Source organism: Oryctolagus cuniculus, chromosome 1 (genome assembly GCF_051225735.1).
Source record: "Oryctolagus cuniculus isolate XC-2025 breed Fujian yellow rabbit chromosome 1, ASM5122573v1, whole genome shotgun sequence".
Classification (NCBI taxonomy): Eukaryota; Metazoa; Chordata; class Mammalia; order Lagomorpha; family Leporidae; genus Oryctolagus; species Oryctolagus cuniculus.
The window spans coordinates 105,452,357-105,477,323 of record NC_142867.1 but is presented as its reverse complement, the minus strand read 5'-3'; the positions used below and the strand labels follow the sequence as shown (position 1 = coordinate 105,477,323).

The 24,967-nt window shown below is 53.4% G+C and overlaps 1 protein-coding gene across 10 annotated transcripts in view; it reads right to left on the bottom strand.

The window, feature by feature from the left end:
• Window positions 1-2,037: 2,037 nt before the first annotated feature.
• The window catches only part of TTC12 (tetratricopeptide repeat domain 12), a 47,248-nt gene continuing 24,318 nt past the window's right edge, over window positions 2,038-24,967 (bottom strand). For 4 of the 10 annotated variants that reach the window (XM_089312689.1, XM_089312693.1, XM_089312685.1 and 1 more), the window contains 15 exons: window positions 24,313-24,384; window positions 19,486-19,546; window positions 18,906-19,094; window positions 17,826-17,895; window positions 17,019-17,107; window positions 14,302-14,470; window positions 9,538-9,630; window positions 8,474-8,534; window positions 7,612-7,773; window positions 7,083-7,181; window positions 6,622-6,690; window positions 5,395-5,496; window positions 4,225-4,324; window positions 3,223-3,448; window positions 2,038-2,221 (listed from right to left, as the gene is read on the bottom strand). In XM_089312689.1, coding sequence (XP_089168815.1) covers window positions 2,146-2,221; window positions 3,223-3,448; window positions 4,225-4,324; window positions 5,395-5,496; window positions 6,622-6,690; window positions 7,083-7,181; window positions 7,612-7,773; window positions 8,474-8,534; window positions 9,538-9,630; window positions 14,302-14,470; window positions 17,019-17,107; window positions 17,826-17,895; window positions 18,906-19,094; window positions 19,486-19,546; window positions 24,313-24,384 — 1,638 coding nt within the window. In that variant the 3' untranslated portion in view covers window positions 2,038-2,145. The remainder of the gene's footprint in view (window positions 2,222-3,222; window positions 3,449-4,224; window positions 4,325-5,394; window positions 5,497-6,621; window positions 6,691-7,082; window positions 7,182-7,611; window positions 7,774-8,473; window positions 8,535-9,537; window positions 9,631-14,301; window positions 14,471-17,018; window positions 17,108-17,825; window positions 17,896-18,905; window positions 19,095-19,485; window positions 19,547-24,312; window positions 24,385-24,967) is intronic. The other 6 variants (XM_051849244.3, XM_002708389.6, XM_089312712.1 and 3 more) reach the window with 3 other exon arrangements.

Genomic DNA, 24,967 nt, shown 5'->3' with positions numbered 1-24,967 from the left:
TCATAGAACGTGACATTGCCCACTCTTTAGGGAAGGGCTTGCCCCTTTAAAAGGCACTTTTAAGAGCCAGGAAGGGGGGATGTAGTGCAGAGAAAGTGAAGGAGGAGCTTGGGCTCCAACACTTCCCCATTTTGAAAGCCCCACTGAATTCTCTGAGAACAGCAGGGGGGTTTGCAGCCTCTAATTTCTTTTCTGCGCTGTTCAGCATCAAGCCATTCTCCCTTTGCAATTCAGTAGCCTCTTACAGGGTGTTTGCTTGCAGGATGGGAGTGGGCAGCTCAGGCCCCTCATTCACATGCCTTCCAGGGCAGTGTTGCAGAGCAGTCACAAAGCTCATCCTTGCCCCAGGAGCCCCACCTGCAACCCGGATCAAGAGTGAGGGTGCTCGGGCTATGGATTTTTTCCAGTCCCCCAAAGCGCCAATTATCCATCTTGGTTTTATGAACAAAGCATGTACTGAAACAAGTGGCGACCTCCCTTGTGAGGGCCGTTTCTTTGGAGGTGCCGAATACAGTCTCCCTGGGGAGGCGGATGCCCTCTCCCACATGCTCCAGACGTCCAGCCTTGATTCTCGTTCCCAGACCCCTCAAACCCAGCCCAACTGACGTCCTGGCCAAGCCCTCCATCTCAAGCTGTAGCCTGCGCATCTCTCATATTTGTGTAGCTTTCTGGGTAATTCCCAGAGTGCCTGCCCCTCCAAATCCTCATTTAACCTTCACAGCGTTGGACAGGCATGGTTCTAGTTTCTCCAGACGCGGCGGCCGAAATGCAGAGAGCTTAAGTGACTTGAGCAAGTCACATAGATGGCAGGTAGCTGGGAAGGACTAAAGGTCTTTGGAACTTTGATCTGGAACTTTTGACGTTCACTGTCCCATGTTTTTCGTACCCTAAAGCCACCAAGGGAGGCACTGAGGAAGTCCAGAGCAATGTCACTCACAGGCTACCTTCGTTTAGGGTGGCCTTGGGGCATGGGAGGGAGTGCAAGGAGGGTCAGGGAGATTCACACGGGAGTATGAGGTTCAGTAGTGTCGCTCCCCCATTCGCAGAGGAACGACACAGGACCCTGCGCTGTTCTTTTGTCTGCTCGGCCCTTCCCGGGTTTGCTGCTGGTTCTTCCCGGGTTGGCTGGCAACCCCTCCACCTCCGTGGAGGGGCGGTTCCCCCTGCCACTTTCCCCACTTCCGCGGAGAAGCGGCACACCTCCGGCCGGCTCTCTCGGGGGCTGCTCAGATGTTATCCGGATGTTCCTGGTGCATGTTGTCTCTCTCCTCCTTTATAGTCCTCTTCCACCAATCCCAACTCTGCTACCCACACGCCGAGCACGCTGCTCTCCTCCAATCAGGAGCAGGATCAGCTCCTGCAGCTCATCAAATTGGCGAGAGGCAGCTGTGTAGAAGTTGCTTGGTCTCTTTCTCTCTGCGCCATATTGTGGGAGAGCAGATGCATAGAATAAGTCTTAATTCCAGTAACTTAGTCTAGTCCGAGTTGCTCCCCACAAGTAGGGGAACAGAAGCACCTGCTCTGGCATCTGATGCAGAGAGCAATCTGGCGCCGACTGGGGCACTTACAGCACCCTTCCATGGGCTGGAGGTGTGTGCCGGGGGAGACCTCCACGAGAGCTTCCAGGACTGCAGAGTTCCCCCAACAGCAGAGTCACCGACCACTCAACGCACTGAATCCAATAGCGTGTGTCCCCGCTGGGGCCAGGCTTCAGGCTGCTGCCATGACTCATGCTGCTGCAACTACCACTAGGGTCCCCTGTGCTGCTGTGCCACTCCCAGGGAATCCAACGTTTCCAGCACGCTGCCTGCAGAGGAAGCAGTCAGGGCAGGGAGTGGCGCTGGGTTGGCAGAAGGGAGTCCCCCTCTAGAATGGTGCTGCCAGGGAGTCTGGGAAGCATGGCGTCTCCTTGGCTGAGGAAGAGCACTGGAGGCAGGCGCAATGGACGCTGCACAGGGTCCACCCCAGTGGCCACCCTGATGCCCGTTCTCCTATGCCCAATGAAAACCAGACAGGCAAATACACGGAAAATAAGTATTTGATTCTGGAGTAGTCTTTATTACAAGCGAAGGAACAAACCCTAGCATACAACCAGTGTCTGCATATAGTTGAGAATTCACAAAAACGCACACAGATGCATGTCTCTCAAGAATCAGTGATGTACTTCATCGTGGAGCTGAGAATTTCTATCCCGTGCAGCTCTCTGAGTTGAGTGGCAAACCTGTCATAATCAGAATACAAGGCCCACGGCATCAACGCCATGTTTCAGAGCCAGCCCCTCTGGGAACAGAGGCTGGCAAGGTCAGCCCCACCACTCTGGGTGGAAATGGGCAGTAGCTGTGGCACCCAGAAGCCCCAAAGATCAAAGGGGAGAAAGAGGGAGGCTCCAAGGGAGGCTCCTGAAACCCTAAGAGCTCTCCTCTCACTGCAGGGGGCAGGTGTGCCAAGCTGATCAGATGGGACCCTGCCTCTGGGAGCTCGCCAGCAGGTGCCACTTGGAGCTCATCCTGACTAGTGGGTCTCGCCTTCCCTGTAGCAAAAATTTTATCTATTCCCTCCATTTGAACAATCAGACAGAATTTGTCACCCAGGCCACGCCCCTCTTTCTGCAGAGAAGGAGCCAGCAGTGTTAAGGGAAGGGCCCAGTCCCTCTCCATCCCTAACGACCACCCCCGTTTCTGGGCCATGCTCAGCCGCAGGGTGCAGGCCCTGGAAGCAGGCCTGAGGAAGAGTTTAAGCAGAGCATGGTCTGTGCTAAAAGGGAAACAACCCGGGTGGTAAAGCCAGGCTCCCCTGCCCTGGTCGCAGCGTGGCGTGGTGCACGCAGCTCTGCACCTCTGCGTCTCCTGCAGGATGCTGGACCCCCACAAGGTCCTCCATTTGCTTGGGCCCGGGCAGAAAAGTGAAATTAGGAACCCCACTGTGTCTGAAAAAGCAGAGAAGTGAGAATGGAGGGAGAGAAAAGGGAGAGGGCGGGCCAGGGAGAGGAGGCTGGGTGGGAAAAGCAAGGGCAGTCGGTGCATGGAGCGGAGCACAGCCCTGGGGTCTGAGTGCTCCCTGGGAGGGCTACAGGGCCCCCACGTGGGCCTTTGCAGAAGACCACGGGCTTGCCTGCATGCTGTGTGTCACACGGTTGCCACTGAGGCACAGCACCTCGGCTCGGCCCGCTTGCCCTGACGTGACAGACGCTCAGCCCACTGGCTCAGAGGTGGCCTGGTGTACCTGGGCTCGGCGGTGCACAGCTTCCCCAGCGCGATGCCCGCGTTGAGCTGCACGGCCGTCTTCTGCGCATCACCGCCGGCCAGCTTTAGTAGGACCTGCACGAGGTCAGTCTTCAGCAGGGAGGCTGCAACGTGCGGCACCTCCATGCAGTTGCCGAGGCACAGGGCGGCGTTCCCCACCAGGACCTCGTCCTCAGAGCCGAGCAGCTGCAGCAACACGCCAAACTCTACACGGATGCAAGAGAACACGGGAGGGGCCGGGAGCTGTCAGTGAACGCCTGCTACCCCAGAAACTCCTAGGACGTGCTCACTCAGCCACCGTGCACATGAGAATTTCTGTCAGAGCCGCCTCACTCAGGCGCCCAGCACTGTGCCCAGGCACCAGTTGCAGTGTGAAGGAACAGCAGGTGTCAGACAGGTGTCTTCTCCCAACTCCACATTCCTAACCCTCTATATGCTCCACCTCGGGGTAAGGGGGCCCTCCTGACAACCCTATAGTGGGACAGCGTGCCCACCGGGAGCCTGCAGGGCAAGAGACGGGAACAGCAGGAAGGGTCCTGCTGCCACGTTGGGGCGGCCCTCAGGTCCTGTCTGCACACACCAGGGAGGTGGCGAGGAGACCTGAGAAGGTGCCCCCAGGAGGGGCCGAGCCGACTCCCTCCACTGGACTAAAGCTCGGCTCAGGCTCTGACACCTGCCCCCGCCACTAAAGGCTCGAGGTGGCTGCGAGCTCTGTTTCAGTGGCTGCTCCAGAAACAATTTCCATTTAACCTGGGAGAGGAGAGCTTCCCGGCTTGGATCGCCTCCATCAGCCAGGTCTCCGGCAGGGGCATTCCACCCGTGTGCAGCCAGAAGGTGGGTGAACCGCTCCCAGCTGCGGGGGTGGCCCGACCCGCCTCTTCGTAAACACCGCGCAGGTCTGGGGACTGGGTGACGGCCTTCACAGCTCCGGGGCTGGCCCGACCCGTGGGATGCAGGCGTGCGCGGCGGAACTGTCACTTACGTTTATCCAGCCTCACTACTTCCTCCCGAGCGCCGTGGCAACTATTGGTGCAGGCAGCTAGGATCTTTATGGCGTAACGCGATGCCGTCTGGCCTCCAGTCTGGGAATGAAAGCAGGGACGATTGGTGTGATGATCCTTCTCGGCCAGACACCACCTAACTGGTAGAAGGGAGCTGCCGCACCGTCTCTACCCCTGCCCGTGCCCCATGGCGTACACGGGTAGGAGCCTTGGGAGACGGTGGCTGAGAAGACGATGCTGGCAATTGCAGAGCTACCAAAGAGCGGAGAAAGGGAGGGGAAGGCCCTCCTACGTCATCGAGGACACGGGCTCCCCTGCTAAGGCTACCAGGCTGAATACCAGGAGATGTCACAACTGGCAAATCACAACCCTGACAGCCCCTGAAGCCACTTAACTGCTGTGTGGCCTCACTTGGAAAATCCCAGCATCCCTTGGTCACATGGTAACTCTGCAGCCTGCACACCTGCTGGGGCCCTCTCCAGAGAACCATGGAAAGCATCACCAGTTGCAAGAGTGGGCCAGAAAAAACCTGGCACAAAGCCGCGTGGATGTCTCGTTCAAGGACGGAGGTCACACGTTTTAAAGTGAGGCTTGAGGGGTAAGCAGTTTTCCTGGGTGCGTCTAATGAGAGCCTTCCTGTTTTATTCAACATTCTTTTGTCGGGGTTCAGAGCAACATCTGGGGGAATAGGCGGCAGATAATCCCCTATGCCATGCATTTAAAATTGAGCAGGTGTGAAGGCCACCCTTGTGGCACAGTAGCTTCAGCCGCCACCTCCCGTGATTCTAGCATCCCATATCGGATTGCTGGCTTGAGTCCCTGCTGTTCTCGTTCCCCTCCAGCTCCCTGCTAATGAGCCTGGGAAAGCAGCAGAGGATGGCCCAGGTGCTTGGGCCCCTGCACCCATGTGGGAGACTCGGACAGAGGCCCAACCATTGCAACCATCTGGGGATGAACCAGCAGATGGAAGATCTCTATCTCTCCTTCCCTCTCTCTGTCACTCTGCCTTTCAAACAAAATAAAAGATAACTCTTCCAAAAGTAGTCAGGCAGGGAGAAGTAGCAGCACGCTGGCCGTCCAGAGGCCATCTTGATTCTGTTCCTCCATAAGCGAGGAACTCCTGGGACCTGGAACTGGTGACGTCACTCTACCTTCAGGAATTTCATCATTTTCTTCACCACTCCGGCTCTCAGGGCCTCCTGGGTGATTCTCGGAGAGGACGGGAGGGTGCGGCTGAGGACGCCAGCGGCTCTCTGGGAGACACAGGAGAAGGGTGATTCAAGGTCCTTTTCAGAAACACACACGGCCTTTCACAGTTAACGAGGAGCTTGGTGAGGCCAAAGCAACGGCTGGGATGCAAGCGAAGGGTGCACCTTGGTTTTTAAACCATGTGGTGGCCACATAATAAACAGTGGACTCTGTTGTGTTTAAAGAGGCTGCTGGGCAGGCAACCCCAAGGGCTGGGGTCCCTGCCCCTCGGCACCTGGAGGCCCAGCTTGTTACATGGAGCAACCGGCCCAAGGCCGAGAGGGGACGTTTGCCTCTGGGCCCTGGGCCCCTGGCCCCAGCAGGGCCCTTACTAGGAGATGTCACTTCCTGGATTGATCCTCTGCACCTCTCAGCTTTCCCTTATCGTCATCTTTCTGAACCTCTGCTTTCTCCTTCTCGGGTCTGGGAGATCTCACTTCCTTAACAGCGAGCCGTTACTGCTGCACGCCTATCCATACCCGGCCTCTTACTCGGGATACAAATGAGAGCTACTGTTTGCTTCTCCTGTTTTCCTTTTTTCACCGTCTTTCTTTTGGGTCAATTTTTCTGTTTACCTTGGTTTTCCTTTTTATGTGTGTGCTGCCCAATCAGAATAAAGAAAAAGCAAACTGGCGTTTATGGGGAGTCTGTTGACTCACAGGCGGAAAAGTAGTATTGCTAAAGGCTAGAAGGCAAAGATCTCTGCTCTGGCCTTTCAACTCCATTCCAGGGAAAAATGCTGGCATTCCATGCCTGGGGTGGGGGAAGAGCTTGCCCGCCCACCATGATTCCCCCGCCTCGCACAGCTGCCCTCTGCTGACCCTGGGCGCCCCACGTGGCATCTCAACTGTGTGCCGAACGCCTGCCCCTGCGCAGGGTATCCTGAAATGGGACAGGCCAGATGGATTCTGCTATGGAAGCGGTTGAGATTCAGGTTCAGGATCCTGGACCCCAGGGGGTCCACAGAGGGGCACTGGGAGGAGGTGGCAGGCAAGATGAGAGCATTCATCCCAGGAGGATGTCCACACCATGCCTAGAGTGAGCAGATTCTCCAAGGGGGCGCTTCCACTGAAGGTAGAACCAGAACAGGAGTAAGTGAAGAGCTCTGCGATTGCCCTGCGGGAACTTACCGTCAGGATGCCTCCGTCCTGGCTGTTCAGGAGAGACAGGCACTGAGCGCTCAACTCCGCAGCCCACACCTGCACCCGCAGGAGAGGGGAGAAGGGCGGGCGGTTACCTTCCTGCCAGCTCAGTCCTCCATGGTGCACTCCCTCCGCGTTGCCGCCATCACCTGTCCCGACTGTCCTCACAGCACCTTCTTCATGGCTCCTGCGCCTCCCCATGGCTGTCCCCACCAACTGCAGGGCACTTGGACAACAGTGGGGCCCCACTGTTCCTGGCTTTTGTGAAAGCACCCTCTGGGACGTCACCCTCAATGGAGCACAGCGGCAGGGCGTCCCTCCCGCCTCCCCCCCCCCCCACCTCCACTGACGGCGTCTGAACCCGGATGTCACGTGGCAGCTAACAGTGGGCTCCATGGGACAGGCGTGCGGTGTGTCGTGTCCCAGGGAAGGAGACGAGGATGCTGTACCTCTGAGACAAACGGAGTCTGAAGACACAAGTTCATCAGGAGTCCCAGGAGCGTGTATGTGACTTCTCGGAACCCAGCCGCATCCTCCTCACACCTGGCCTTTGGAAACGAAGCGAGGTGATCGAGGACCTGCCTGCCTTGTGGCCGTGACCTTCCATGGATTCCCATGCTTCCCTTGAGCAAAGGTCTGGGAGGTAAGTACACTCCCTGAATAATCAATGCCACCCATGTAAGTGATGCTGGGAGACCAGGAGCTAGTGTTGACCTAGGGAAGCTGGCAGGGGCCTCTGCTGGCCCTGCCAGGGACTGGAGCTCCACCTAGTCCTGGTTTCAAACTGAAGATGAGTCTCTGAGATGGATGATGGAGCAGACTCCACCAGAAGGGCCTTCAAATCGCCCCGGGGCAGCTGAGACTCCACCTGCAGGGCTCTTTAAGGAAAAGCCACTAAGGCCAGCGCCCTCAGAACAGCAATTTTGGGAAAGCCAGAACGTCAGGAGACCAATGCCCCAAAGAGGCTAAGAGACCAACTCTGGGTAGAATAAGCTGGAATACCAGGAGGCCTAAGCAGGCATCCCCAAATTCTTCGCAGGCTGCCATGTGTCTCCGGGTGGCAGGCTCGGCGCTGAGGTTTCCCAGGATGGCAAGACACTGGCAGAACGCTGTGTAGTTGGTTGTCCTGGGATCGTGCTTCTACAGTGAACCAAGAGACAGTGAGGCTGTGAGAGCAAGCCAATGTGTTGCAGCAACGTCACTCACCGCCCCCAGCCTGGGAGCAGAGCCGCCTGGTGTCACACGGGGGTGTCGCTGGAGTCACACTCACAACAGATGGGGGCACAGAGAGGGGTGCCTCGGCCCAGGGCTCGGTCCCAGCTCCTCCAGCACCTGGCCGGGAGGACCTGGGCAAGTCCTTCTCCTCTCAGAGCCTCCGTTCAGCCCCAGGAGATACCAGGGTATGGTAATGCCCTCTGGGGCCACTGGCACTTTTGTGGCTCACCGGGGACAGCACACTTGCCAAGGAGAAGAACCCCTGACAGTCCTCTGCCTCATCTGCTCTAAGTGCTGTACCTGTCCTGCCTGGGATGACCTCCACTCGGGACAGGGTTGCGTGTTGGACTGACGACAAGGCTCAGAGTCAGCAGGGGACTGATGGAGACGGACAGCCTCCCCCTGCCTTTAACAAAGACGCTGCCCACACCCACCTTTCTCTCCCTGGGAGCCAGCCCCGCTCAGATGCCACCTCCCCCTGTCTCAACCCCAGCTGTAGACACTGAGAACTGTGTCAACTCCAGCTGTGAGTGAACGATCAGTCAACCCCAGAGATGGCAAGGGTTCGGAGGTGTGAATGGCGCTGAGACAGCTGTCACAGATGACAAACAGAGGCTTTGCTCACCAGAATGCCTGTGAGTGCAGGGAGAACAGCTGGAAGGTTGGCCTGGAACCAGACTTGGAGTCTGTCGAGAAAACATCAGCTAGGATTTACTTCCACAGGGCACACCTGCAGCATGAACGCACTGTCTTGGCTGGGGCACAGTCACAAACTCTCGGCCTGTGTGACTGCAGCGTGCAAGGCTACTTCACTGGGAACCCAAACACACATCGCTGGTGGCACCGTGGCCTTAATGCTTGTCTCTGCAGAGCTGCTCTCGATGTTACAGATTTTAGAAGGCAGCTCTCTTATGCAGAAGTTGCTGGAATCCTTAGGCTTCGGCCACGCCGGCTCCCCACCTCTTCCCTGGCTCTGGGTTTCCACGCCAGGCCGAGCGGGTGCCGCACACATGGGTGACTTGGGCAAGCTTCATCCTTGTCGCAGACACGCACGCAGGGCCAGCTGCACGCATGGCTCCGTGTGCTGCTGCAGCAATTTCGTAACCTCAGCTTGGGCCAGCGCCCAGCCTGGCTGTGAGCACGACAGCTTTCTCTTGTGATGTGACCACTTCTAAGCAAGACACTTTTTTTTAAAAAAGTATGTTTTAAAAGAAAAACTTAAAGAGTTATAAAAACTAAGACCTTTACTATTTTCCCCAGCAGCTAAGCAGGAGGTGGGGTGGGGCAAGAAGAACCAAGACAGAAACACACACAAACTCAGACAAGACAGGGCAGAGAGAGGCAGTCACTCACAATGCCAGTGGCAACACAAGAGGAGCTACATTTTGCTGTTTGTTCGTAGTGCTTGTTCTCTGGTTCTCTCACGTTCATTCAACACAAGCTGGCCGTGAGTTACCACGTGCCAGGTCCCGATGAAGTGGGGACACACAGCAGGTGTGCTTGCTGCCAGAGCTGCTGGTGACTATGCTACTGTTTCCAAACCCACTGAGGCCCGGGTCACCCTCTTCCCAGAGAACTTGGGATGGGAGTGGCAGGCCACAATGCCCAGCAGGAACCTTGTGCCTCATTTCTCTGCTGCAAGGTTTGCAAGGTGGAAGAAGTAGTCAGCGTCTGGGAAAACAGCGTTACCTTTGCTCGATGGCCAAGTCTGTAAGCAGTTGCATGGCGCTGGTGGCCTTCTTATCTGAGAAATCAAGAAATGACACCAGGGCTTCCAGCAACCTGCAAAAACCCAGAACCACCTCAGAGGAGCTGCCTCCACCAACAGCATCCCCAACCACGTGGAACACCAGGAAAGGGTCAGCATTCACGGGAGGCAGGCTGGGAGGGAGGCCTAGCCGAGCCCTCCCTGCACACCAGCTCCTTGCTCACCCGAAACATGGCTCCATCCCTTAATGTGACTGCCCAGGGACTGAACGCTCTGAGCCAAAGCTGACTGACTACCAGATGCCAGCTAGGAAAGAGTACCTGGTGCTCTGCCATGCGACTCTGGCTCAGTCAAGGTCATTTACATAGATGGCATCTACATGGTGCACTCTGCTGATGACTCTGTGCTATGGCCTGCAAAAGCAGTGGAAGATGGCCCACGTCCTTGGGACCCTGCACCCACACGGGAGACCCAGAAGAAACTCCTGGCTCCTGATTTTGGATCGACCCAGATCTGGCCATTGCGGCCATTTGGGGAGTGAACCAGCAGATGGAAGACCTCTCTCTGCCTCTCTGTAACTCTGCCTTTCAAATTAATAAATAAATCTTTTTTTTTTTTTTAAAGACTTAACTGTTCAATCCATCAGGCTGTTCAATGCATCAGATGACACTGAATTGGGTTAAACTCAAAGTCCTCAACTCACAGCTGGAAACTCTGTGTAAGTAACAGAATTTGGAGACCTAGTTTAAGACTGGTTCATGGGGCCGGTGCCCCACAACTGGTTAAGCTGCTGCCTGCAGTGCCGGCATCCCACATAGGCACTGCTTTGGAGTCCTGGCTGCTCCACCTCTGATCCAGCTCCCTGCTAATACACCTGGGAAAGCAGCAGAAAGTGGCCCAAGTGCCTGGGTCCCTGCCACCCATATGAGAAACTAGAAAGAAACTGCTGGCTCTGGCCTGGCCCAGCCCCAGCAGTTGTGGCCATTTGGGGAGTGAACCAGCAGATGGAAGACCTCTGTCTCTCCTTCTATCTCCATAATTCTATCTTTCAAATAAATAAGTAAATCTTTTTTTAAAAAAAACTGGTTCAATGAAGAAGATTTTAAGGGTCTTTAGCCAACTGCAAACACAGTCTGAGCAAACAGTGTAGCTACATCCTCTCATTTTTTTGCTGTCCAAAAAACGCTAACACCACCGTAGGCTGTCCTGATGCACTTGTGGCACCAGGACAGGGTAGGCAGAGGGATCTCTTCACCCTGCAGACACACCCTAAGCATCTGCAGGGTGCACAGAGCTGTGCTCAGCACTGAGCTCATCTCCTGCCGTGACACCCCCAGAAGTCAATAAGGAGGATAAACTGCCTTAGGGGCTCTGTTAGAAGCGGCCTCCCTGGCAGGTGTGGCGGAGAGCAGAGAAGGTGGCATCAACAGCAGGTGCAGAGTGCGAGGTGAGCCGTCTGCTCCTTCATTCAGTCGACAATACAGATGCTGACTGTGAACCAGGAGGAGGAGGAGGTGCTGGGGCCACAGCAGTGAAACTAGACAAGGTTCTGGCTCCGGGGGGGGGGGGGGGCTTGTGGCCCAGCATCAGGCACATGGGGGCAGGGGCAGGCATGTGGCACAGAGCACCCAGTGCTCACAGACTGTGAGGTGCACTTGGCCACATCCTCCCGCTAGCTGGGGAAAGACCCCTGGTTTACCAGCTGTCTTACTGCCCGCCCCAATCGGAGGAAAACGCTGGGACGGTGCATGAGCTGGGACACCGCCGACAGGGGTGGGCTGGCCTGGACTGTCTCTGAGGTCCAGGCGGCGCCAAGCTCCTGCAAACCCGACATCCTGGGGGCGTCCTCCACGTTCCCGCTGGTGGAGAGGACCTGCCCCACAATGAGTCCAGATTCCCCCATCACCGATTTCAGTCTGTTTGCTTCGCTCTCCAAGATGCAGGCTAACGAACCTGAGCGGCACAGAAAATGAGACAACAGCGCGACGGCGCACTGGTTTTGCCATGGGAGCCAGAAGCCTGAGGCTCCCTTACTGTGTGACTCAGTGCACACTACCACTGAGTTTGTCACTCAGAAGGACAGCGTGTCCCTTCCCACTTCCAGGGCGGACCACGAGTTCGAGGTCTCATGCACCCAATGAACGTGCTGCCACCTCAGTTTAGGGCCTTAAACAGCACAGCGTGCAGAGAGAAAATGACCGTGTCCAGACCGTGTGTCCAGCATGGTATTATTTTGCTTTCCCCTTCTATGGCCAATGCTGCTCGCAGACCAGCCCCACTAACATCCTACTTACTCCCTTCTACAGCGCCGGGCCCTACTCCAGAAGTTGGTGCCACTTTGTCCTCCAGCCTGGCAGGGGACACAACTCTGTCCAAGGAGACGTGAGCAGCAGTTTTCCTTGACAACAGGGAATGAAGTAGCTGGTGCTAACCCGTCTCCCAGGAAGCTGTGAGGCTTGGGGTTGCAACAAGGAGGGAAGCTCAAGAGGACAGACCTGGCCTTGATACCTCTAAGCCACTGCTTCTGTGAGAAAAGCAAGCCAGGCTCTGTCTCACTCACACTCTTTTGGGCAAGTGTTCTGCACAATGCAACATGCAAGCTTGTAACTGGCATAGACCGATCACCACTCCCCCACCCACACAGCGAAGTCTGCGGTGCAGTCGGGCCTCGGGGCCCATCCAGGCTGAGCAGCTTTGCTGGACCACATGGAGGACTTAGGCTCAGGCCTGCTTCCATCTATAGGCTCAGCACTTTCTACAAAGTGACACTGGCCATTGGCCATCCCCGCCTGCACACAGCCAGCCTCCCCCACGAGGACAAACACTTTGGGAGGAATGTGAAATATGTGCCTCCTTGGGAGACCTGGGACTGTGTACGGCCCTGTCCTGCCTCGGATCGCTTCATCCATCCCAGAGGATCCATTATGTCGCCTCGCGGCTTAACTAGAGACAGACATTTGTGAGACAAGTGGACACGGAAGCAATAAGCAGAGGTTTCCTTGGCTGTCAAGAGTAGTGAGGTGGTCATAAATGCCATTCTCCAAGACACTGGAAAAATTCAAATTGGAACTCAAGCAATTCAAGGGTCGCTTGGGGGAAAAGCTGATGATAACTAAACCTCTATTTACTCAAAGGGGCAAAAATCAAATAAAGGAAACCATATGATGAAGATACTGAGGGGATGACTGCAGTCATTTCAAATGTGGAATGCAGCCGGCGCCGTGGCTCACTAGGCTAATCCTCCGCCTTGCGGCGCTGGCACGCTGGGTTCTAGTCCCGGTCGGGGTGCTGGATTCTGTCCCGGTTGCCCCTCTTCCAGTCCAGCTCTCTGCTGTGGCCAGGGAGTGCAGGGGAGGATGGCCCAAGTGCTTGGGCCCTGCACCCCATGGGAGACCCAGGAGAAGCACCTGGCTCCTGCCATCCGATCAGCATGGTGCGCCGGCCACAGCGCACTGGCCGCGGCGGCCATTGGAGGGTGAACCAATGGCAAAGGAAGACCTTTCTCTCTGTCTCACTCTCTCTCACTGTCCACTCTGCCTGTCCAAAAAAAAAAAAAAAATGTGGAATGCACTTTTGGAGACTCTAATCCCACTAAGAACCCATGTGCCGTGTGCACTGCTTGGTGGGGCCTTGCCAAGGCCTCTCCCGGGAGCCAGTGGGTGGTGACGGGGAGGGGGCAGAGCCACAGCCAAGGGTTAGCAGCCACTCTGTTCTTAGTAGACAAAGGCCCTCCTCACCCAAGGGGCAGGTGCAGGAAGGCTCAGCGCCGCCCAGAGAAGGGCAGACGGGGCTGAATAGTCGACTCCTCTTGTTGGGAGCAGACGGTGGGAGCTGGGTGCCAAGGAACAGGTCCCGGGAGACAGCTGGGGGAGATTTCCTGGGTGGCTGCTGCAGTGGCTCCTGCCTCATCTGCAAAATGGACCAACAATACCGACCTTGCCTACCTTTCAGGATTGGGGGGGGGGAGGCGGGAAACAAAGCGAAGTAACAGTGAAGAAAATCAAGGTCTGCTTTTCAATAATGTGTGAAACATTTATAAAACGCCTGGAATGATGGCTACAATTTTTGTTAGGCTGAGCCACGTGAAGGCTGACATGCCACCCTTGTGATGTGAAGACAGCAGTTTCACCTGCTGAAACTAACTGAAGATTTAAACTGAAAAATAAAACAAATGTGTAACTAATAAAGAAAGCTATAAAAACGCACTGGCAGGCACTGGGCAGGACTACTGGGGTTTGGGTTAATTTTTTAGGGCCTCTACTTAGGAGAGCAACACACTGTTCTTGCAGCCCTCAGGTCTGCGAAGCTCTCCAGGCCACAGCCCTGGAGATGTTTTGCTCATTTATCCAGGAAGGGTTTAAGGATGTGCAATGTAAGAACATATCACCTCAAACTGGAAAGAAAGAAGAAAAGTTATGGCAGGAGCAGGTGGAGCCAAGACCGAGGCAGAAAGGAAAGAAGCAAGCAAGGGACCTACTTCAAGGCTGGGCGCCCACTCCAGCGCCGCAGGGCGGCCACTGAGCCCACCGTCTACAGTGCCTGTGCGGTGGAGCTGTCCTTGGTACTGAGTTCAGGTGGCAGCCTGACCCGGAGCTCCTCGGGACGGAGCGCTGCCTTCCATGGCTCTCTCTGCTGCTGATCCGTCCTCAGCCCAATGGCGCCCACACATCAGATGCAGGCCAGTCGGAACTGGACAGGAGCCGACCTGCGACGCTGCAAGGAGCATCGTTGTGGTGGAGACTTACCGGGCCAGGTCAAGGTGGGAGGCGATCAGGTTCCGCCCGTTCTCCGTCTGCGCGAGCTGCAGCAGCAGGGCCAGGCTCTGCTGTCGGATGGCCAGCACTCTGGAGGCCAAGAGGGAGGGCAGCAGCGCCGCCCTGTCGGGGTGCGACACGAGCAGACGCTGGTTTTCCTCTGCAAAACACAGGGGGCCGTCTGACTTGGGCGCGCCGCAGTGGCAGTGGGCCCACATCCGTCTCCACCGTCCCAAAGTGAAGCTCCATCTTCCCCATTCTTTCAAGAGGCAGGAAAATGTGCCAGACCATGAGGTCTCCAGCCAGGCTGCCGGGTCTGCAACCTCAGCCAGTGATTAGCTCCCGTGCCCTCAGTCTCCTCATCAGTAAAATGGGGATGATGACCCGCCTAAGGGAGTTGTTAGGAGGTTTACACTACTAGTAGGTACCAATTAGCTGTGTCATTATCATTGACAAAAGGCTGCTTGGAGTATGGGATCTGGGAATGTGAGCCAAGGGAAAGAAATCAGCTTAACTGTGGGATGTCTCTATATCATCCCTCTTCACCGAACGGTCCCAGTAACATCCGAGTTTTGTTTAGGAAACTAAAATGTCACATGAGAACAATTGTTCCTTCCTGGGCCATGAGTTTTAGCTGCTTCATTTTCTGACCACGCACATGAATGGGTTGTGGACAGCAGGCAGGGGCACAGGCTGGAGCATGAGGCTAGCTCTGAACACAATGGATCTTCTCCTTACCCTGGAGCCCGCCCCCGGGCCGCTGGTCTGTTTACACACAAGACACAGTGGTCAAGAACACACACCAGTGTTCTAGCCCTAGAGGAGTCAGGGGCATGGGATCTGACTTGCAGCCCACATAGGAAACCATGTTTTTACTGCGAACATAGCTTAAGCCTAGAGCTCACCTGTGACTACTCCTGTCCATGTGAAGTAGGATTGACCGATTTCCCAAATGGAGATGTTTTAGTTGGTTTCCCTGATGAACATATTTTTCTTATACATAAATAACTCAAAGGACAGAGAGGCAGGATCGAGCCGAAAACAGAAGCTCTCTGCTCTAGTGCCACCTGCAGACTGGCGCCCACTCCCCGGAGGAGCTGGTGCTCACCCCTCCACGAATCACGCAGACGCCACTACCCATCCCGCCCTGGAACCGCTTCTCTCCCCGACTCTACAACATCTCCCTGGCAGATTTTCACAGCCTCAGCCTCACCTTCAAGCATTTCCTTGCACTTTTTAAAAATTGCTGTGTATTTATTGAGCTAGGTACCAGGATTTCACTCACCCGATATACAGCATTTATATCACAGGCCATGTCCAATGATATTTTTCAGACGAGATATATATATATATATATATATACATATATATATAAAAAACTCTTGAGTTCCCAGGAACCAAAATAAGTGGGTTGGATTCACCCTGAGTAAGCACACCCCAAGTGCTTCCTTCCTTCCTTTCTGTCCTTCCCAAGGTACGACCTGCAAACACCCAGCCCTGAGTGGCACTCCCTTCAGGAAACAGGCACCTGACTGTCTAGCTTCCTAGAGCCTATTTTCTTAAGTTCTTGATTTCTCCATTCTACTAAATCATGATAAAACACCATGGTGCCGGCCGGCGCCATGGTTCAATAGGCTAATCCTCCACCTTGCGGCGCCAGCACACCAGGTTCTAGTCCCAGTCGGGGCGCCGGATTCTGTCCCGGTTGCTCCTCTTCCAGTCCAGCTCTCTGCTGTGGCCCAGGAGTGCAGTGGAGGATGGCCCAACTCCTTGGGCCCTGCACCCGCATGGAAGACCAGGAGAAGCACCTGGCTCCTGGCTTTGGATCAGCGTGGTACACCGGCTGCAGCGCGCCGGCCACAGTGGCCATTGGGGGCAGTGAACCAATGGAAAAGGAAGACCTTTCTCTCTGTCTCACTGTCCACTCTGCCTGCCCAAAAAAAAAAAAAAAAAAAAAAAACACCATGGTGCCTCACACTCAGTATTTTATAGTTTGCAAACTGCAAAACTGCACTCCCACACCCCATCGCTGGCTCCCCTGCAAAATGGAGACCCAGCCGTCAATAACCCCATTTTCAGTGTCTGCATCCAAGGTCAATTCTTTTCCTGTGAGATACACTTTTTTAGAAATGAGGGAAATACTTAGAAGTTTTATTTACATTGAAGTCATAGATGCGAATAAGAAAGATTGCCCAAGCACTTAATGACCAGCACAGGACACTAATGTGAGAGAATGGAAGAGTTACTATGGTAAATATGTTCCCTACAGTACTTTACTGTCTCGCTATCGGACGCTAATCAGTGTCTGGAAATGCTGGCAGGCAGGATCACAAATCTCATGATGCCGAAATGGGTTCTGTGGTCAGCAAAAAGAAACAAGGTGTTTAGGCAGGCAGGAAGGGCATGAGTCTGCAGAGGGAGGGAGAGGGCTCGGGAAGGAACCACAGTGGCCTTGCTCACCACCTGCCGGGCGGTTCTCCATCACCCTGAGGCTGGGTGGGGGAGCTGGCCACCGTGATGCCGGGGACATCATTGCAACACAGGCCTGGCTTTCGATCGACACCTCTTTTAAAGGGAGGGGCGTGTGTGTGGCAGTCTAGACATCAGCTCTCCAGGGCCTGGCCTTCACGGGGGCCGATCAAGCCTGCCTGCGTAGCTCTGCAGTAGCAGCACGTTCTCGGTGACTAACGGTGAGGAGCCAGGCTTACCGTTCCCGCTGCACACGGCTTGCCAGAGCTTGAGGACGGATAGGCAGGCTGTCTCTTCAACTGCATCCTTTTCTGCCGTGGAAAAGCACCTGGAGTGGACCAGGCAGGAGTGCTATGGAGGCTGGAGAACAGCTGTGATCTCTGTCGTTGCATTTCTCCCCCAGACTTGCTCAATTTTGGTTTAAGAACGTGATTTTACAGGGCAGCGCCACAGATCTCCCGGCATCCATGGGCTGCCAATCACTGAGCCCAGAGCTCCAGGTAGAGGAGGAGGAGGTGAGGGCTGCGTGGAGCTGGGCAGAGCCAGGGGCCAGGGGTGATGGCTGCACTGGGACCAGGGAACTGGCACTGGGCACACCGGCGTGCGCTAGCGACTCCTGCTCACAGCAGGATGCTGAGCCTCTGGAATCTTTCCAGAAATATGCAGGAAGAGGAAAACAAAGTTAGCGAACCACCTCCTCCCACATGGGTCTTTCCTCAGGTGATATCATAATAAGGGGTCAGCCAGGGCCCAGCTGATCTCACTCCCTGGTAGGATCAGCACATCGCAAATGAGGAGGAGAACAAACAGCAGCCTTGGCGGGGAAACCAGCACAGAGGTCATTTCTCTGACTTGGCAGTGCCCAGAGCGGCCCTGGGAGGTGCTGCGTTCCCTCGCCCGCCGCTAGGTGCGCCCGGAGGCTCCAGGGCGTCCCTGTAGGAACCGTGCGCTCCTGGAGGGGCCTCGGCTACTGAGGGAGGGGCGGGGACCACTGGGTTTGCTCTTCCAGCTCTGAGGTCAGGCTGTCGTTGCAAAGGCTCTCCTACCTTCTCAGGACCTCGTTGTCACTGATGATGCTGAACCCATTGTGTGTCCTGAATAAAGTCCGTTCTGTGCCTGAAAGAGACCCACGGAAAGCTACATCAGACTCCCACAGCCCAGGGGTGGTGAGAAACCCAACAGGAACGCCAAGGTCACCCAAGGAACAGTTTAGCAGGAACAAGCATTTTTACGTGCTGAAAAATGTGACTGTCGCCGGGCGCCCGGTGCTGCCATCAGAGGGGCTGTTTAGAGGCAGGGAGCTGGGCGGGCCCCGGCGTGCGGCGCACAGCTCATCGCCCCGCAGTCTTCGGAGAGCCCTCAGGAGCTGTCACCTCCGGATGCAGTGGCACATCGCTCTGCCCTGCTCCTTAAACGTTTATTTCCAAGCTGTTTCCAGGGGAGCCCATCTTCTCCAAAGAGCGCTGCAGGCCTATCTGAGCACCCCCTGTGGCATGCTAACGGGGAGTGTGAGGCTCGATCCGTCTGTACAATCGGCGTCTGCCAGCGTGACAAAGATCGTTTAAGCCCGGGCCTCCGTGTTTACAAGAACTGCTCGGAGAGAACAGGGCGCTCTCATTAGCAGGAGAGAGTTGATGTGTGCTGTGAAACTGCTTGCCCGTCCTAAGTAGCTGTTAAGCCTAACGAGGGTAAACCTTACCACTTCTCTACCGTACCGGAGGGGAAGGCGTCTGGGCACTGGGGATGTTTGGGGTGGGAGTGGGGTAGATGTGGGGCTGTACAGATCACACGTGATGGGGAGTGCGTAGGATACAAATACTGATAAAGTACTGATGGTGTCAGGGTACGTGTGTGTGTGTGTGTGTGTGTGTGTTGTGGTGCAGGAAATGCAAGTGTGTCTGGGTGAGTGCACGCCATGTGTATGTGTGTCTTGTGCTGTGCCCTGTGCCGGCGTTTACTGCCTGTGTGGTGAGCAGTTGCACGCTCTGAGGAGAGAACTGAGTACGGTGGGCCTGTTTCGTAGGCACCCCTGCTAGCAACTGCATTAGTGGGTTCTTCACCATTATCTGTGGAAGACAGGAGGGAGCGTGCCCTCACACTGACGGCACTCCTGAGACCACACTTACAATCCTGCATCATTTCCGTCAGGATCTCGATCCCCCCAGCGTAGAACAAAGGCGTGCGGCCGGGCTTGGAAAGGGTCTCCAGGAGGTTCCTGGTTGACACAGCTGTGCTCCTTCCCGCGTCTAGAAGTCCTCGGGCTTCCTGCTCTTGAAGGTCTGCTTTCTCCCGAAGATCTACTTGGTTCAGGTATTCTGGCAAAAGGAAGCAAAAACCAAACAGTGCTCTAACAAATCAACACCACCACCCAAGAAGCAACCCTTCTCTCTCTTTTGAGGATGGAAGGTTGAGCAGCGTGAAGAATTCAGATCATTCTAGAACACGGGACAGGCCACACCCAGAGTCTTCAACATCGCGGGGATTCAGGACAGCCTAGAAGGCGCTGCAGTGCACAAGGGTCGCAGGGAAATAGACTGAGGCCAAGATTTGAGTGGGAGACAGAGGGAAGAGAGGCTGAGCCAGGCAGTTGACACCGAGGACCAGGCTGTTACAAAGGCCGAGGGCAGCAGTGCCGGAAGGCATCCTAAGGCGGGAGCCCAAGAGAAGTGAAATTCAACCGCAGGACGGCAGCAGGAACGTGCTCACCTTTCACCTGTGTCTGCAGCTTGGGGTTGATTTCTAAGATCTTCCGGTAGCTGTCTCTCGACTACAAAAAAAAAAAAAAAAAAGGAATGTTAGGGGTGATGGGGATTACCAGGAAGACACTGGGCATCGTGGGGTTCGGCTTCTTTGTTAGTTGTTCTCTACCTCCTCCCGCAGCAGGCCTGGGGAACGCGGTGTGCACTTGGCACTTTGTTTAGGCTGTTCTGGTTCTGCAGGGTAACAGGTATTGTTTCAAAATCTGTTCTTAAAAAGAGTCCTGTCAGAGGCAGTCAGTGACAAAGAATACCCAGGCCTAGATTTGTGTGGATCGTGTCTGTCTGGGGTGGGAGTGACCATGAAGTCAATGCAGACCTTAGACAGGATGTCTGCACTGAGAGAGAACAGGAGGGCTGTCAGACGTGCCCCTGGGGAGTTAGGGCATCAACAAAGAGGGACACAGTACCAACAGAGGCCCAGGAACGGGAGAGAGAACACAGAACTGCTGAGTGAAGCGTACAGGCTGCAAAGAGAGCTGGCTAGGGGTCAGCCGGAAAACCTGGGAGGGAGGGACTCTCCTCCAGGGCACGGTGAGATAGGATAGTTTCTAGAAAAAGAAACATTCTAGTTCATAGGGATTTCTGGGCCAAAGTACTATGGCCCTGGGGACAGAAGAAATTCTCAGCATGTAATCCAAGCACTCATGCAAAGAAAAAGCTCAGAAAAAAATTTAGAAAAAAAAAAACAAACCACTTGTGAGAGATCTTCAAGGTTCAAGACCTTCCTAGAAGACTAGAATTAAGACATGAACTGAACAAAAAAGACATTAAAACAAAGGACAGTTTCACAGGATAGATGCATACATATTAAACAAAGTGAACAGGCATCCAAATTCTCTTTAGGCCCAGGTCTAACCTATCAGCAATTTCTGTTGGCTTCACTGTCAGTACATATTTGGAATCTCATCACTTCTTAACACCTCCATCGTCTTCATGCTGGTCCAAGCCACCACCACCCCAGCTTAGATAATTTATTGCAACAGCCTTCTAACTTGTTCTCTGCTCTTGGTGTGCTAAGATATATCCTCAATGTAGCAATAGGAGCAATCCTTTAAAACAGAGTCAGATCACGTCTCACAATCCTCTGATGGCTCTCAGATCACTCAAAACCAAGGCCAAGGTCCTCCCCCAAGCCTGGAGGGCCCTGTGGGATAGCCTTCCTGCCTCCAGGGCCTCTCTGATCTATCTCCTATGCTCTCCCTTGCGTCTTCCTTCTAGCCATCCCTCTGCCTTGAATGCTCTCCTTTTATAGCCACATGGGTTGCCTAGGTCACTCCCTCCATTCCTGAAGAGAGGCCTTCCCTGATCACCCTACCTAAAACCAATCCCACCTTCACTACTTCCTGACTTTTTTCTCGATAATACTCATCGCGACCTAACATGCCAACACATTACATATCTACTAATCTAGTTCGTGTCTCCCAGCTGTCCCCACCCCAGGAATGTGGATTCCATGAACTCAAGGACTTTGTCTTGTTCACTGCTGACTGTTACTGTGTGTGGCTGACACACTGAGCACGAAATAAAAATCTGCTGAGAGGATTACTTAATCGAATGAATAAAAATCAGTGCAGGGGGGAGATTAAAATGTTCTTTACTCATATTGTTTATTTGACTTGATTACTATAAGTCTGTCTCATCTTTACAATTAATATATAACAATAGCTTTCAAAAATGCTCAATATGAGGCAATGTCACTTAAAAATATAATAAATAGACATCTCACCGGCGCCGCAGCTCACTAGGCTAATCCTCCACCTTGCGGCGTTGGCACACCGGGTTCTAGTCCCAGTCGGGGCGCCGGATTCTGTCCCGGTTGCCCCTCTTCCAGGCCAGCTCTCTGCTATGGCCAGGGAGTGCAGGGGAGGATGGCCCAAGTCCTTGGGCCCTGAACCCCACGGGAGACCAGGAGAAGCACCTGGCTCCTGCCATCGGATCAGCGCTGTGCGCCGTTGTAGCGCGCAGGCCGCGGCGGCCATTGGAGGGTGAACCAATGACAAAGGAAGACCTTTCTCTCTGTCTCTCTCTCTCACTATCCACTCTGCCTGTCAAAACAAACAAACAAACAAACAAACAAAAACAAAAAACAAAAAACAAAAAACAAAAAAAAACAAAAAAAACACAAATAGACATCTCATATTCATAGATTGGAAGACTTTATAGTGCTCATATGGCAATGCTATCCAAATTAATCTACAATTTCATGTTGTAACCATCAAAATTCATCTGCCTTTTTTGTAGAAATCGACAAGATAATCCTTAAACTCCAATAGAAATTCAAGAGAACCAGAACAGCTCAAACAATCTTGAAAAAGAAGAGAAGAAGAATTGGAAGAATCACAATTCTCAATTTTAAAACTCACTACAAAACTGCAAAAATCAAGACAGTGTGGTATTGGCACAAGGACAGATATGTACACTAAAGAAATAAAGCAAAGTTCAGAAACAAATTCATATATTTATAGTCAACTGATTTTTGACAGGGTGCCAAAATCCTTCAACAGGAGAAAAGCAGTCTCTTCAATATATGGTACTGAGATAGCTGGACATCCTCATGCAGCATAATAAAGCTGAACCTCTACCTCATCTCATATACAAGAGTTAACTCCAAGTGGATCCAATATCTCAATGCCAGAGCTAAAGCCATAAAACTCTTAAAAGAAAACACAAACATAAATTTCATGAGCTTAGACTATCATTTCTTTTTTTTTTTTTTTTTTTTTGGACAGGCAGAGTTAGACAGTGAAAGAGAGTGAGAGAGACAGAGAGAAAGGTCTTCCTTCCATTGGTTCACCCCACAAATGGCCACTACAGCCGGTGCACTGTGCCAATTCAAAGCCAGGAGCCGGGTGCTTCCCCCTGGTCTCCCATGCGGGTGCAGGGCCCAAGCACTTGGGCCATCCTCCACTGCACTCCCGGGCCACAGCAGAGAGCTGGCCTGGAAGAGGAGCAACCGGGACAGAATCCGGCACCCCAACCGGGACTAGAACCCGGGGTGCCGGCGCCACAGGAGGAGGATTAGCCAAGTGAGCCACGGCACTGGCCAAGACTATCAGTTCTTAAATATGACACCAAAAGCACAAACAACCAAAGAAACAATAGGTGGGGCTGGTGCTGTGGCATACAGGGTAAAGCCGCTGCCTGCAGTGCCAGCATCCCCTATGGGCACTGGTTCCAGCTCCCTGCTATGGCGTGGGAAAGCACTAGGCGACGGCCTAAGTCCTTGGGCCCCTACACCCGTGTGGGAGACACAGAAGCTCCTGGCTTTGGATCAGCACAGCTCCAGCCGTTGCGGCCATCCTGGGAGTGAACCAACAGATGGAAGACCTCTCTCTCTCTCTGCCTCTCATCTCTCTCTATGTAACTCTGACTTTCAAGTAAATTAAAAAAATAAAAAAGAAAAAAAGAAACAATAGGTTACTGACGCTGCATAAAAATTAAAAATCCTTGTGTTGTAAAGAATATCAACAATAAAGTGAATAGGAAACACACAAAGTAGAAGAAAATATTTGTAAACTGTATATTTGACCAGAAACTTACATGCAGAATATATTTTTTAAAAATTCTTAAAATTCATTGTAAGTAGACAAATAAACTAACTTTAAATGAACAGCCTCTGAAAAGACATTTCTTCAAAGAAGATATAGAAATGACCTCAACACCATTAATCATTTGGGCAATGCAAATGCACGCTACAATGAGATAGTGCTTCCTGCCCACTAGAATGGTTGTGGTTAGAGACAGAGAATACCAAGCACTGGGGAACACATGAGCAACTGAAGCTCCCAACACTGCTGGACGGGATGCAGAATGGGACAGCCACCTTAGAAAACAGCCTTGCATTCCTCCAAAGGTTACACACGGCGTTGCCATCTGACTTAGCAATTCTACCTGGGTGTAAATCTAGCCCATAGGTTGCATGACTCCATTTATAAGCCATGTCTAGCATAGGCGAATGTATGGAGACAGGAAGATTCGCGGTTGCCTGAGTTTGAGGTGGGGGTGAGAGGAAGGGGATGACTGTTAAAGGGTACAGAGGTTTTGTGGTTTTTTTTTTTTTTTTAAGAGGTGACAAAAGTGTTTTCGAATTGGTTGTGGTAGTGGTTGCTCAACTCTATGACTATATAAAAATCACTGAATTGTATACTTTCTATAGGTACACAATTGTACTTGGATAGTATGTGACTTTTACGTAAAGCTGCCATTATCGATATGTAACAACCCGGTGTGTGTATCCTCATACAAACATATATATGTGTATAAATGCATGTATATATACATATAAGTATGCAAGCGGTCTTCAAGAAGCTCATGGAAAATGTGTTATTAAAAAGCTATGCATGGATTTCGAAAACATTTTTCCACCAAAATAACAGCCAATATAAACTTTTCCTACCAAATGTTTGAATTACCTGTGTATATGAAAGGGGTTTCAAAAAATTCATGGGACATGGAATGAAGATAACATGAATTTTCCATGACCTTTCTGCAGTCCCTTCATATTGGCGTGGTGGCTTCTGGGTGACGAGGTTACAGGTGAATTCTGCTGCTGTTTTGCTTAGGTCTACGCCAGCAGAGAATGCTGCTGCTGAGACCCCCACAGCTGAGGGGGCGGGGGCCGTTCTAGCTGACACCCAACTCCCTTCCCAGCTCTAGGATCTTACGCTCTACTTGGGCGAACACTAAAAGGTGGAACACTGTCTAAGTGACAGGGGACCAGGGTCCTCCCCGGGGGCAGTGAGGGGCACGGCTCTGGGATCGGCTAAGAACTTACGGCGCCGTAGTTCCTGAGGGCCAAGTGGGCTTTTCCCATGTGGAAATACGCCTTCGTGCAGTTTTCATCACACTGCATGAAAGAGAATGGCTGATCAGACGTTTAGTGGATTTCCAGTCGTTAGCTGATCTGCTAAGCACTCGGCTGATCCAGTTAAGGCAGAGCTGTGGTTCTCAGGATGGCTACCAGAGTTGACAATTAAAACTTTCTACATCTGTGACCAAACTACTTGATGCCTGCGAGGAGCCTGGGTGCACAAGTAAGCTCTCTATCAAATTAGTGACACCTGCCAGTTGTCATGTCCTTCTAAAGGGCCTGCATCAGGAAGCAGACCAGGAACCTGTCGTGCAGAAGAGCTCTCCACGCCGGCCGAACAGTCCCGGCACCTGGGGTGCTTACACAGCTCTTCCCCAGGCTGTGCCCCATCCCGCTCATCCTCGGGACGGGCCCAGGCGTACGTAATTTTTCAAGCTCTCTAGGTGATGCACATGCACACCTACACTGGAGAACCACCGCTTTGTCAGAAGAGAGACTGAGCCTGGGAACAGACCTGAGGCTACCAAGCATCTCAGTGGGTGGGGCAGTCCCACAGCGGATTATACTGGGAACTTCCATTTCATTTAAGATCGGGCCGGACGCCCCCTCCAAATGGCAG